The sequence below is a fragment of the Amphibalanus amphitrite genome, unplaced genomic scaffold (genome assembly GCF_019059575.1).
Source record: "Amphibalanus amphitrite isolate SeventyFive unplaced genomic scaffold, NRLGWU_Aamphi_draft 001125F_arrow, whole genome shotgun sequence".
In the NCBI taxonomy this organism is placed as follows: Eukaryota; Metazoa; Arthropoda; class Thecostraca; order Balanomorpha; family Balanidae; genus Amphibalanus; species Amphibalanus amphitrite.
In genome coordinates this window covers 172803-187699 of record NW_024882619.1, presented here as the reverse complement: position 1 = coordinate 187699, position 14897 = coordinate 172803, and the positions used below count along the sequence as shown (strand labels likewise).

Here is a 14897-nt window from a genome sequence, read left to right as displayed (position 1 = left end):
AGCTCATGAGAGCTGCTGACAATACAGATCGACGCGTAATAATTCATATGACATGGGAGAACTTGCGGAGATCAAAGTCCTACCAAGTTATAGCGGTGTTCATAGAGCTGAAACCTCATATATATTCATACAGACAAAAGCACCGTGGTAGCGCTGTCAGAGCATCCGTCATATACCTACTGAACGGTAAACACATGAGGAGCTGCATTATCAGAAGCTCTCAAGCCACATCGTCGAGCACAAATGACTTCCTGGATAAGTAAAAAATATGCGATTCGCTGTTCTTCCCTAACTAAAAACCGCGCACCGCTTGCACATTGCACATAGCAAGACATATTCCTAGTGACCAGGAAACGTCGAGTTCGATGTTCAGAATCAAAGCAAGCAGAAAAAGATAAGAGTTAACCCGCGCACCGACGGGGGGGGGCGGATATCCGCCCCCCCCTGAGGTTTTTCGCGGATAGCGGGAAAACCGCGGCGCGTAGCGCCGCGAAATTTGGTATGACTATTCTCTCATCAATTTTACACATGGTGTGCAAGTTTGAACCTCCTAACTTTTAAGGTCAGGTCACCAGGTCACTTTGAATGACCCAACCTCAAGTCACTTTTTTGCAACTTTGTCACCGTGCCAGAGCTACAGTAGATGTCGGAGGCCTTTGAAAGTCGCAGGATGTTATAAGGTCATTAGTAGCTACAATTTGTATATCTCGGAATTTTGATGTCGGTGACCTAAGGTCAGGTCAATTTCGCGACCTCCCCATTATAAGTCAATGGGGGAAAAATCAACTCCCTGTTTTTACCACTAAAACGGGTCGGAATAGCCTCATATACCATACATGACTTCACATACGATCAACCTTCACTACCTTCAGGTCTGTTTTGCTGTTGGGCAGCTGTAAGGTCATGTGACGTCATCAAAGGTCACCAAAGGTTTTTTGCCAATAACTCCTTACAGGAACAAGATACAGCCGCGCGGATGGTCTCATTGTGTTCAGCTCGTCAAGACGCATCGAATGATATACATGATGACCTCGAGGTCACGTGACCTGAGGTCAACCTTTGACCTTGACCTTTCGAGGTCAACATATATATCATTCGATGTGGATTGACGAGAGGATCACGATGGTGCCCTTAGTTTGTTCCTATCTTGACTACTTCGAAAGTTATTCGAGAAAAAACCCTCTCCATATCTAGCGCCGCCATTTTGACTTTTTCGACCCCTGTGACGTCATCTTTGACCTGACCTGAAAATGACCTTAGTAAAAATTGTAGACCTTGTCCGTGCGTATCCGATGCCGTTTACCGCTTGTCGCTATCTTGCTTCGTTCTCGAGATCTCAGGGGGGGGCGGTCATCCGCCCCCCCCCGTCGGTACTAAGTTGGCGCAGACCCCCGTCGGTGCGCGGGTTAAGAACGCAAAAGTCACACATTCAGGTCGGCTGTCAGACCAGCTGGGCATCAGAAACCAGCCTCAGACGGGTCGACTATAGAATCATCTCTCGAAACCCGCTCGCCGCAAAACAAGCCCTTCGGACGAGCGCCTGTGGTTTTATCCCCGAGACTGGCGCGGATCGCATCCATTTGGACACCAAAGCATCACAGGCATCACTATGCCGGACGTGTGAGGTTCGCACTCCAAACATAAAACTCCACCAATGGAGGAGCAAAAAGCGACCAGCGCCCGCGCGAGAACTCCGTTTCCGGAAATAAGACCTCGTCACCGGAAGCTGTTGTTATTCTGAGGACGGGATAGGTCACAGACAGTCTCCCGGCACAGACACTCGCTCCTCGCGCTGTTTTAGCCACCCCGGACAGCCAGATACGGTTCACTGCCGACGGAGCAGCAATACGGCAGTGTGGGAGGAGGCGTATTTCGATGGAGATATAAAGAAACAATGCGGCTGTTGGATGACAAATTGGATGGTCTTAAGCAGGGCACTAAAGAGTCGTCTTAACACGACCGTGTGGATGGATAACGTGTGGGCGTGCGAGAAAAGAGTGAGGCAGGCAGTTTATTTTGATTTTCTATTTATTTACATCGCTAGTCTGAGACAAGCAAGCGGTTTATGTTTATGTTTATGCTTAGGTATGTTTATTCGTACCATGTATGTATAGTTGTATTTTGACAAGCGCTGCGCTGGTTTTATGTCGTGACTGCACCTATTATTGGGCACGATGCCCCGGTTGATAGCTTTTCAAGGCAAATATTCGCTAAAGGAAAAAAAAACTATCTGAACCCGGTTTTCACGTACGCATTGCTACCCTGACTAGTGACTAAATGCTCCATCTTACTCCTAGCGTGAGTCCTAACCATCGATTTCTCCATCTGAGCACTGCGCAATTCCAATCACCCGTTGGGCAAATGCTATAACAGTGCACCCGCGCGTCCACTGAATAGTGTGTTACCAGGCGGATGGAGCCATTGTACAGAATTTTGGAGCGCTAAGCGAACCGGAAAATAATGACGACGGCAAACGTCCGTCATAAAAGAAACGCCAGAGCCCAGGGCAGCACTGGGGCAGCATCACGGCCATTGGATGTTTTTCAAGCTCACAGCACATGCAATATGAGCACAGGCACACCCGGGCGTGGAGAGCGCTGATAAGGCGAAACGAATAGACGCTCCATACGTTCCAGCCCTGCCTATAGCGGATGCCCAACTCCTTGCACAGATATTTCGAGAACGGCGGCAAACACCGGGTGAGTGGGTAAATTCGAAACACCGGCCCCAGCTGCCAACCCCATCATGAACGCCAGCAGTCAACAACAGTCACAGTCGGCAAACAAACCCTTTGATCCGCCGTTCGGAGTTGGTCAAAGGGAGCCAGCCGGCGCCGCGAGTCGGCGCTCTCGGCTTCAGGGCAGGCTTCTGCTCTGATGAACTGACTTCGATAAGTTGAACGAGATCACCTCGATCACGTTGGCAATCTCGAAAAACAACGCCCTTCCACACTTTCGCGTAAAAGCACGTCAGTTAGCAAACGACAAATGACGCCCCGTACTAAGTAGCTAAGTCTCATCCCCTCCTTCTAGCAAAAATATAGCACTTTCTCCATCATTCTCTTACCATCAACCCTTCTAATCAACCGTCCATTTACTCTCTACGGCTCAGGCCCAAACCCCCGGCAGAGCTCACATCTCCGCCAGAGTTGCCGTTGGAACTGGAGAGCCGGCGGTGGGATGGCCGCCGCATGGCGCGTCATATTTCCGGCCCGACGGCGGTGGCCTTAATTGGTCCACCGATCTGGGGCGTTGCTGGGAGCGTGCCGTCCGAGGCAGTGGTCACGCGGGGTCAGACCTGGTCAGACCGGGTAGGACGGCGGGAGGTGACATTATGGGTATATAGGGCCTTGACATTATGTCAGGACAGAGAAGCAGGGCTGAAACACTGTGAAAATAATGATCAGCTTTATATTGATTGGTTTAATTTCCCCTCAAAATGTTAATATCGGTATAGTTAGATTGGCGAGTGCGTTGCTTTTCATATGGTGAGAATTGGAACGTTAACACAAAACGGGCAAGTGTTATTTGGCATTCCACAGCATGTCAATGTCGCCGTGATGCTAGAAACAATACAAAAACGATACAGGTTGGAATTAGTAAATCAACAAACACATGAATTTGAGCTCCTGTCCGTGTGTTCAAAATATCCATCAAACCATCAGCTCTACGCTCGTTTGGGACACACCGGCTGAAAACCGTCAGCTCTACCGGTGACCGGGGGTCACTGACCTGCCAGAGGGGGTCACTGACCTGCCAGAGAGCACATGGCCTGGTGCTCGCCATCCTTGTTCTTCCGCTGGCTGGCGAACCGGTCTGGAATGTCCAGCGATAGGTCCAGAAACGGGTCGTGCTTTTTCGACTCTGTCCGGCAGATCAGACACGTGACCTGAAACACACAGAGATGACGCGTCAGGTCAGAGATCAAATGCGAAGGGCGCCTAAACCAAGGATGGTTTGGGAGACGGATTGTTCAGATAACAGCGCGACAGAAGCTGTCAAGTTTTCACCTCTGGATGTAACCAATGCCAACGCCATGCCAACCATATGACAATGTGTCACATAGAGGAGGCGCCTAGCATGATAAGTCAGGATTAAGGATATATGGCAAGTCGTTACGATTTACGCAGTTCGGTGCGTCAGCTGCCAATGTGTCAGCCTCAATCAATGAAAGCATTACACGTTGCCATTAAAGGCACGCCGCATAGTTTGTCGTGAAACAGCGCACAATACCGGATACCCAATAGCATTTCTACGGCAATTATGGACTGCTCTTGACGACTAGAGCTAAAAACACCGTGACTTCTAGGCCAGGGCACCAATAAAGCTTCCCCGTCCTCCGCAATCCCATCTACAGAAGAACAATATCCAGATCAAAACTCAGTATCCAAGCACAAAAGAACATCTAATCAAGACCAGAAAAGACACTTCGGGACTTCTCAGTCGCCCACTCGACTAATCGCTGAACTCCATCGAAGAACTCTTGACGAGCGTCTCACATTACCTATGCCTGCAAAGAATCGATGGTCGAGCGGGCAGGCGACATTTGAGAGCACTTGTGTCTTTCGCCTGGCAACGCATCCGGCTATACCAAGGAGTCAGGTTCAATCGGAAGCGGGCCGTTGGTTCCCAGCCATCCGTGCTTGGGCAGCAGTATCGACCCAACTGGTCAGACCGTGGTAAATTTAGGCACCAGAGGCCAACAACAGCATGTGGGATCACTCGTGCAACACCTAATCAAAGTGTGCATACGAGTATGTGGAAGCAATTAAGGAGAAAGACGTGGGATTCAGCAAGACATAGTTTCTTTTACTCAGACCGTCACTGGCCTCCCAAAACACGTCCCACCTGTGAATCAGCGCATAGCAATGTGGAAAAGAGTTACATTCATATTGCATACAACTATGCATACTGATCAAAATTTCACAAAATATCGCGCCTACTTCAGCCTTCCACTTACAATACAAAATATACTCAAAGCTTCAGATCCATTCCCCAAAATGATAAGCCCGCCTAGCACAAGAAAGCTTTCCACTTACAATAAAAAATATACTCAAAGCTTCAGATTCATAGAGCCAACCTTCCCGTGACCCCTTTCCGGGTCTGATCGCTTCCCACACAAATAACTCAGCTAGCCGCACGCTATTCGCCGCACGATTCTTCCTGCCAGAGCGTCCATCCGGGCAGGCCTGCAGAATTCAGTACCAATCGCGGCCCTCAATGCGTCATGACCCGTTCTCATCGCGGCGTCATGGACACGCGCGAGGGCTGTCAATCCTCGAGCGGTCAGCAGCGGCAGAGGACATGGTTTGAGCGGCATGCGGCAGCATGGCGGTAGCGGCGAACAGCGGACCAGCGAGCGGCGGCGAGGAGTTGTCTTTCGTAGTATACGCAGCGCACACTTTATGAGCTGTCCGGTATCCTAGGAAACGCGTCCAGTTCCCTTCTCGTATATAACACGCCAAGGCAGTGACGCACAATCTAATGGAGCCATCGGAGGACAATCAAGGGGCGTCATTACGGTAAGCGGACAGGATCTGGGCCTCAGCGGAAGCACCCATCCACCCCAGATGCCTTATCAGGTAATTCACCGTGGCGCCCGGCCGTAAATTAACTGAGACCATTGCTGATTCCAGGCTCAGGAGCGCTGAGCGCCGGCTGAACACAATGTCGGCCTGCATATTCAATTGCAATACTGCTAAGTGTTTGGGTAAGCGGCTGGTCCCGCATGTATAGTGGATAGCTTGGGTTAACTTATAACTAGCTGTGGTTGTTAATCTACTAGCATTTGCAAACGCACCTTACGTAGTTGGGGCAAACGCCACACCTTTAAGAAGTAATCAAACAGAATAGCAGTGCCTTTTTTAGACAGTAAACAGATGACGAGTTCCTCTACTTGTAACTAGAGGGAGGGAGGGGCCAATTTCATCTCGTGCTTTAATTTTGATGTCTTTGACCTCTTGTCGATCGATCGACCGGTTGCAGTGGATTTCAGTTATAAAAAACCTCACGGGGTCGAGCCAGAGGGTTCGTATTGAAATTATCCAAGTAAATGATGAAGTACTTGTATGAAGAGCATTATGACATATGTTTCTTTTAAAGATAACCGTGAAATTATTCACCTTAAACACTACATTAACCCTCTCTCTCCCTTCCCTCCTCTCTCTCTCTCTCTCTCTCTCTCTCTCTCTCTCTCTCTCTCTCTCTCTCTCTCTCTCTCTCTCTCTCTCTCTCTCTCTCTCTCTCGCAACAGCGGAATACACATCACAGAGAAACAGGAACGGAGACGAAACAATACCATATTCGGAGAAATGATGAATGAAATGATGATGAAACGTGAAGACAAACAGAAGCAGCCAAAGGTAGGCCTGCCGGGATAAACAGAACTCTGCTGCATCATGGCCTACAAAGAGATCTTATCATCAAACGTAAACATCGCTAGATAAGACTGGCGTTCATCACAGAAAGAGAAGCCTTGGTAATTATCAGACACAATGTAGGTCACATGTTCTAAGTTATAAAGATGTTTATTTCAACGACGATATCAAATTTTAGGAGTGGTCATTAAATAATTTCCAGCCCCGTCTCAAGCGTTTCGCTAAGATGCTTAGCTTTTGGAGACATGCGGGGGTGAGCAGCTAACTCTTCAGTTGACGACGTTAAACTGAAGGCTAAGTGAAGCACAGGTTAAACGAAGTGATGATGCACTGATAATAGGTAATATGCCACTTATGAAACATACACCGTGATTGAGCCAACTCGATAAATCAAGATTGTTACTTAGTTCACGTAAGACTCTTCTAAAATGAATACAATCACTATGAAATGTAACACCCAACTGAGTGGGTAAGACTACTCGCATCATTCGCTTTTTTCTACCCAAATGCAAATGGCTCTATGCGTGTGTAGTGAGCATGCAAGTTCACTCAATATACCATTGATAATTATCTCCATAGTCGTATTCTTTGGAACTTGTGCGGCAAATACGGGGAAAGAAGCTGCAGTGTAGGTACTATAATGGCATTGCAACAAAGTTCGTGTCAAGTTTAGATTGCATACGGAGAAGCGATCGTAGGTCACCAAAGTTGCAATGCATACACAATAGGCACAACTCTGAGAAATAACGGCAAAACTCACAGTTCGGACCCGGCCGAAACAAAACCGATGTTCCAAAACAACGAATCGCTTCTGGAAATCGCACACAACGTAGTCGCAGAGATCCACGGTGAAGGACGCCGAGGAATTTCAAACCGAGTCTGCATCATAATCCAACAGTTCTTTGAGGCGAGGGCACGTCGTGCTGTGAAGCTAGAACATTGGTCCGGAAATACCACAAAAGGGAGTCGATTGGTTTAGAAGCTCCTTTTGCGCCTGGGAGGCCTCCAACTTCCTAGAAGCGGCACAAAAAGATTCAATAATATTTGAACCGCCGCCATCAACGGCTCCAGAGTCCGTGCTAGTCCGCATTACTATTGACTGGGCATAAACACCAAAAAGTGGATGATACCATAGCGCACTCACATGCATGCATGGAATTTGCATGGCATCTCTAAGTCGAATGGGACATCAAAAAAAAAAAAAAAAAAAAAAAAATCAAATCAATCCTTACTTCATCCCTCACCAACCCCTACACTTAACACAGATAGTCTGTAATATACCCATTACCCAGGTTCCCGCATTTCAATGCACCTTTAAAGAGTTCGTGTAGCCCCTCCACCTTCCACTTAACCTCGCACTGGAGTCTCTGTCGCCCTTTCGCATCGCTATGGTCCGTCCCCCAAGATCGTCCTCAAATCACCTCGTTTTGAAGCGTCCCTCCAACCCCTCAGTGTGTCCCTCCTCCATCTCCCTAACACCTCGTCCCTCAGTGTCCCTCACCTCGTCCCTCCGTATCCCTCACCTCATTCTGAAGCATGTGTCCCTCTCAGTGTCCCTCTCACTTCGTTCTAAAGTGTCCCTCATTCCTCTTCATCGCAACTCGTCCCTCCTGTGACCCTCCTGACCCTCAGTGTCTATCCAACGTCTCCGTATCCCTCGGTGTCCCTCACCTCGTCCCTCCGTATCCCTCACCTCGTTCTGCAGCGTGCCTCCGAACACGGATGTGACGATTGAGGATCGCGCCGCCTGCGACGGAGCGCTGGACGTCGGTAGCAGCGTGAGCATCTCCGTGTGCAGCCGGTCCAGCATGTAGCGCAGAAACTCGTGCGCGTCCTGCTGCTGGTACCCCCTGACAGCGGAGATACACAAGACATTGTAGACAACGAAACGATACGAACACAAGGTGACGCAGACACGACCGAGATCTTAGCACTGGCACTTAGAGATACTAGGCGAAACGGTCCATGTTAGTATAATACTAAAAAGGAGAAAAGTGTTCAAACATCACTCAACATGAAATGCACGGTTTGTAGCAAGAGAGATGATCTTGTGATCTTTTGGGATCCTTCGCCATCACCTGCTGGTTACTGGAAATGTCCAGCAAGTCAAATAATGCTAATAAAAACAAATCTATAAATACAGAAGAGCGAGAAAATGTAGAGCGAGAAGATATATTATCTACCAACATCACTTCCACGTGACTTGCAATGTTCAGGAAAAATAATAAATAAACAAAAATAATAAAAGTAAATGAAATAGAGCGAAAAGGCACGTCATAAGCTTTTGTGTCCACATCAATAAGCATCTCTTGTGATCACCGTCTATTAGCCTAACCGGAATAGACTGCCACCAGCCCCAGCGCCCGCACCCAACTCTTATAACCATTGACATGATCACTTTACAGGACTGTAGACATCCACCCCACTTATCCCTCCGGAAAGTCCGTGTTTGCCCCCGCTGGGTACGCATGATAATATAAACGTTACATGTACCGGAAATCAATTTGTTAGTGGTATGATATGACAGCACAGGTTAGGGCAGATTGCCGAGAGGTCCCGACTCTTTGTAGCTATGGCAAACTAATGATCAAAGTAGGCGTGGACGTGAAACTTAGAAGCTTGTTGCTTTGTCAGGTTTATAGGCGGCGGAACGGGGGGGGGGGGCACCAGGGCACCGTCCCCCCTTGATTTTGGCATTTCAACATCAGCTCTATGGGCGTTGCATGGAAAGAATGGGACCAAAAGTCGGCAAAGCCCCCCCTCCCCCTTAATTGAAGGTGTTCTGCCGCTACTGGTTAGGTTAGGACGTTTTAATTATTGAGCTATGAGATGTGATGATCAGCGGGGGATTCCTTCCTCTCCCGTACTTCCTCCTCCCTTCCAATCCTTCCCGACTTCCTCTCTCCCTCCATCCCTCCCGGCTCCCATCCATCCTCACCTGAACCGGGGCACCACCTTCCATATGACGGAGAACAGCGCCTCGGGCGAGATGGCGCTGGAGGAGGTGCTCAGCTCCACCAGCACCTTCCGCAGCTCCTCAGTCATCAGCTCCCCGTTCAGGTCACGTGTGCTCCGGGTCACCTGGGTCAGAGAGTCAGAGGTCACGTGTACGCCGGGTTACCTGGGTCAGAGGGTCAGGGCACAGGTCAGGGGTCACGTGTACGCCGGGTCACCTGAGGTCAAAGGTCAGAGCAGAGGTCAGATGTCACGTTCTTCGGCTCACCTGAGGTCAAAGGGTCAGGGTAGAGATCATACTATAGGTCAGAGGTCAGGTGTACGCCGGGTCACCTGAGGTCAAAGGTCAGAGCAGAGGTCAGGGCACAGGTCAGAGGTCAGGTGTACGCCGGGTCACCTGAGGTCAAAGGTCAGAGCAGAGGCTACAAGCAAGACATACACGCGCTGTGAACGGAGGTCAATCGAGGTTCGGTAGCCGTAGTAGATAAACATTTTCAGTCGCGATGAGTTCAATTGAGGCGGCTGTTGCGTATCATGTTACTAATCACGTTACACTTACTTGAACTTATCTTTGCTACTGTAATTTCTTAATTAAGCCCAACGAGTCATCCAGTGACTTCGAATTGTGAAATCATAATTACGTTGAGGAAATGTGCTGCGCAAAAGGCCGAGGAGTTCATTGACATCGCACTCGTCATCAGCTGCGCAGAATTTATCCAAATAAATCCGAGAGTCGCTCGCGCTCTCCGAGCGACCCCCTGTCGAGGGTCGCTCGGAGACCCTCGACCCTCGCCTGGCCTGAGGACAGAGAGAGAGAGAGAGAGAGAGAGAGATAGAGCAGGAAGGAAGAGGGCAGAGCGAGCCAGCCTTGTTGATGAGTGTGAGCATAACACGCTGAAAAGCCCCAGTTATGTACCAAATCAATGAACGAGTATTGCCGACAGTATTGTATCGTATCGTTTGGTATCGTATAGCCGACCAACAAGATCAGTGTCGGATCGTTTTAATGCATCCAAACCCAATTACCATCTGCCGGAAGTCATTTGTTCTGCGCGGACCACACGCCGGTACTGGACACCGTCGGTAGCACCTATCCGACATTCTGGATAGCAGCTACAAGTGGAAGCGCCCCGTGACACAGAACCGCCTCGGGGGACGCGCGGGAAGCCGCGAACGCCGGGAGGGAGGCACAGGAGCCGTCACCGCCAGACGGCCCCGACTCGACGTGACCTATGGCGGGCGCCGCGGGCGAATTTGCCGTCTGATGGCGCCAGACGCGGTCACGTGTCAGCCAGAAAGGCCGCCTGGTGAGACACTAATGCAGTCACGTGGCCGGCAGCTTGGCACCAGCATGGTCCATTGTGGTAATAGGAGCGAGAGAGAATCCCAAAATGGTCATTGATCAAGGGGAGTGGAGCTAGCTTTCTGCATAAAAACCCAAACGTATCACACCACGTACGCCATGGATGAAAACATTGTAAACTGAATATATTGTACATGATTGAACATAGAACGTTCATTGCACAGTCCTCACAGGTGGCGTGTCTTTCAGCTATATCGCCGGAGGCGGACGGCTGTGCCCTCATTCAGCCCTCTTGGTCTGGTGGACCCGGGTCGTGGGCGGACCATCGCGCTGGTCACGCGCGCTGAAAACGCACCGAGTGCTTTGCTGTGTTCGGAGCGATGGTCACGCTACCGAACACGAGCCTGGTCGGCCTGCAGGACAGACCCGGTTTTTTGCTGCCGACTAAAAGCCAATAGCAGATAATAGAGGCCTATCAGATAACGATAATTTGCTTTTTTCATGGATATATGATATTTCACAGATGTTGGACAAATTGCGAATGTCAAATAATGATGCCGATCATTTGCTATCTTCCGCTTACATATAAAAAGCTATCCGAGACGCACACATCAAACATTAGACGGATGTAGCGCACAATTCCTCTCTTACGTGTACAATTCCGAGGAAATATCTCTTCTCTAAGACAATTGGCAAAGAGTCGATTGGCAATAAGGACCATCATGTAGCTGTGCAGCAGTTGTATTGAACATTAAATATAATACTGTCCCCATTGCGACCGTTTTCAAGTGTTGCAGGACTTGCGAAATATAATAAAATTTCCAGCATGATGAACTCATGATGAACATGATGAACTGCCTAACCTCCATCTGAGATTAGACACACCATCTAGCTATTGCCTGTACATACTGTCCAAACATCCGCCGACCTAGCTATCGCTACACTCGCTCATCAAATAAATTAATTTGCCCGGACATAATCATTGGGTTGATTACATGGAATAATCTCCATGCATACAAGCAGCGAAATTCTTGTGTGGCCCAGCGAAATAATTCAACACATGACAATTCTAACGGAACGGAAAGAAACCACGTATCTAGTGGTACGACCATTCCTACAGCGCACAGTGATGCAAATGGGGTTCACGAGTGGCCATAAATACCAAAAAGTCAAGTTTACCAAACCGAGTAAATCGCTATATTATATGGCTAACCAAAGAAATGTTTGGCGCATCTGAAATCACATAGTTTTCATATTTTTGTCAAAACCGGCCTCGTGTATGATTTTCAGAAGTCGTGACATTTTCTATGTCGTAAAATGACTGTCGGATACTTGCTAGTTCAAATGCCGCTAGCGTGCGTTTATTAAATACAAACTGCAAAAAATATACATGACAATGATCCCTAAAGCCTGCTGCTTCTCATGGCGGGTCACAAAAAGCCATATCTTTTTTTGCTTTGGCGGTGATCTAATCATTTGTCATCATGTTGCAATCGCAGTTCTTTACTAAAAGAATATTTGCTTTCGTTTCACCTACAGCAGTTTACACAGTGTGTGCCCGTTAGTGCACCATACCATAACAATCCCTAACCATTTCTGAGTCACACCATGAAAGAATTAGGGCGCTAGCACAGGGCAGACCGGCGCTATTGAAGTTTTTGTCCGGAGCGGTTGGGTGTCGCGGTCGGGGCGGATTGCTTTCACCGCGGATTGCAATTTCGACAGACGTTTAACTTTGACCTGCTATAAGTAGGTCAAATATTGACCTTAACTCAAAAGTAAGATGCTCACTCGCGAGATCTGGTCAAGAGCAATCCGTTGGCTTTTGTCGCGAGGTGTTAGGACACTTCGTTTAGGAACAGCAGAGGGATGCACGGCCACGGGTGGAGAATGTTTGAAAAAGTTACCCCGGCCGGCGACCGAAAGTCAGAAAGACGATGATGCTCAAATATTTGTCAACGGTTATCAACAAACCCCTAGGATGTCTGCCGTTTGTACGTTTTTAGGGAAAACTGCTGCACGCAGGTGCGAAAGATTTCGTAATTGTAACAACAATTTTGCAACACGCCTTAAAATTTCGGACGCATGTCACCTAGTGCTAGGTCAGGTCATCAGGTCAAATTTGCTGGATGATCGTGCTAATGCCCTTTGCAAAGCTTATTCCGTGGAAGTTGCAAACTTCCCACACAAAACAAAATGTCAAATTTGACCGTTTTGGCCCTCTTATTGATTTGAGCTCGCACCTGAAATATGATTTACCTACCTACTTCTGTTTGATGAAACATGTCGGGCTCTGCGATGAAAAAACTTTAAAACATAGAAGCTCCAAAATGAAAATAATAAAGTAAATTTTCAATAACTTTTCAAGGTAGATAAGAATAATGAGAGACGCTTTTATAGATGGCAGTTTTTTTCGTATGGAGACAGCTTTTAGGATTTACAAAAGTGGGAAAAGTTACCCCGGCCGCGCCGGGGTCGGCTGAAAGTTACCCCGGCCACGGCCGGGGTGGCCGGGGCAGGTTCTCCACCCATGGATGCACCGACGGACCCCCGCTGTGGCCGCCCGCCCGCGCCGCCCACCGCGTCGCGGCACCCGACCGCAACGGACGAAAACTTTAGAAGCGCCGGTCAGCCCTGTGGCAGCGCCTTCATTCTTTCACAGTGCGGCTCAGAAATGATTAGGGAATGTTATGGTATGGTGCACTAACGGGCACACACTGTGTAAACTGCTGTAGGTGAAACGAAAACAAATATTTTAAATAAAGAACTGCGATTGCAACATGATGACAAATAGTTAGATGAGCGCCAAACCAAAAGAGATACGGCTTTTGTGACCCTGCATTAGAAGCAGCAGACTTTGGGGATCATTGCCATGCATAATTTTTGACATTTGTATGAAATGAACGCACGCTAGCGGCGTTTGAAGTTGCGAGTATCTGACAGTCATTTTACGGCATAGAAAATGTCACGACTTCTGACAATCATACACGAGGCCGGTTTTGACAAAAACATGAAAATCGTGTTTTTCAGACACCCCAAACATTTGACTGACCTGGCCATATGACGATTTATTCGATTAGGCGAACTTGAAATTTGGGCCTTTTCGGTATTTATGGCCACTCGTGAACCCCATTTGCATCACTGTGCAGCGTCGGCTTTGAGAATACAGCACAAGCTTTCACCAAGAGCAATCAGGCAAACTGCCCGTATGTATGTATATGGGCGGCAGCTGATTAAAGGCTACTTGGCCTAGCCTGCACCGAGCCTCTTATAACAAGAGCGCACTCCCAAGCTCTCAGGCAGCTGTACAAGAAAAATGAACGCACTGAGAAGGCAAACAACAAAGCGCGTTAGGCGCATTAAACAAAATAACCTACAAAGAAACATAACAGCCATGCGTTAACTTGGAATGGCGGTACATCGCGATTCTTAGCATGGATAGCGGCAGGTCCTGATTCGCGTTATCAATGCGTGTGTTGAGGAGATGTGATTTTCCAGTAACTCCTTAGGAGCGCTCGCAGCAGCAATTCGAGTTACTCCTCAGCGGCACAGACCGGGTGAACACACACAAGAACAAACACATAGCCCGTAATGCGTCTGGGGAATGCTACGGGGAGATCAGCCACCCTTATCTGGCGAGACAACAGGCGACAAGGGCGGCTTACGGTGGACCCACAGCGCACAACTGCGAGAACGGCGCTTGAAGGAAAAGAGAGGACTGAAGATTGCGACCACAGATTACCTGGTGAGTGGACGTATGGTGTAATTTGTGCATGCTTTACGCTGAGCTATTTGAGCCGTTGAGTGCAGTTAAGGTTAACCATTATTACGGAGCGAGCGAAGCGAGCGTAGTCTTTCCTTAGATTAACCCGCGCCCTGCTGGGGGTCCTGGATTTCCACGCCCTGCTGGGGGGGGGGGGTGTTTGAACACCCCCCCCCCCTTCTAACTCGGCTCCTGGGCCACGTAGCGATATGCGGAAGGCGGCGTTCGAAAGAGCGTCAAAAATAATGAGGAAATCACTTCGTTCAATTTTTTGGTCAGGTCAAAGGTCAGGTCACCAGAGGTCATTGAAGGCAAAATTTCGCCGATTTCCAGGTCGAATGTCGAAAATTTCCAAGAAGCCAACGCATAACTCGGGAACCAATAGAGCTACAGCGCCGCGGAAAAGCGCATTCGATAGCCCTATTAACGCCCTTTCTGAGTAATTCTCTCAGATTTGACCTACCGTCAACGGTTTTGCCTGCAGGGGGCAAAAACTGCAA

General features: G+C 48.6%; 1 protein-coding gene across 8 annotated transcripts in view; it reads right to left on the bottom strand.

The window, feature by feature from the left end:
- LOC122370353 (ubiquitin carboxyl-terminal hydrolase 3-like) overlaps positions 1 to 14897 on the bottom strand; it is a 73862-nt gene that overhangs the window by 11912 nt on the left and 47053 nt on the right. For all 8 annotated transcript variants that reach the window (XM_043345867.1, XM_043345873.1, XM_043345870.1 and 5 more), the window contains exons 7-9: positions 9315 to 9457; positions 8070 to 8226; positions 3753 to 3888 (exon numbers count right to left, since the gene is read on the bottom strand). In XM_043345867.1, coding sequence (XP_043201802.1) covers positions 3753 to 3888; positions 8070 to 8226; positions 9315 to 9457 — 436 coding nt within the window. The remainder of the gene's footprint in view (positions 1 to 3752; positions 3889 to 8069; positions 8227 to 9314; positions 9458 to 14897) is intronic.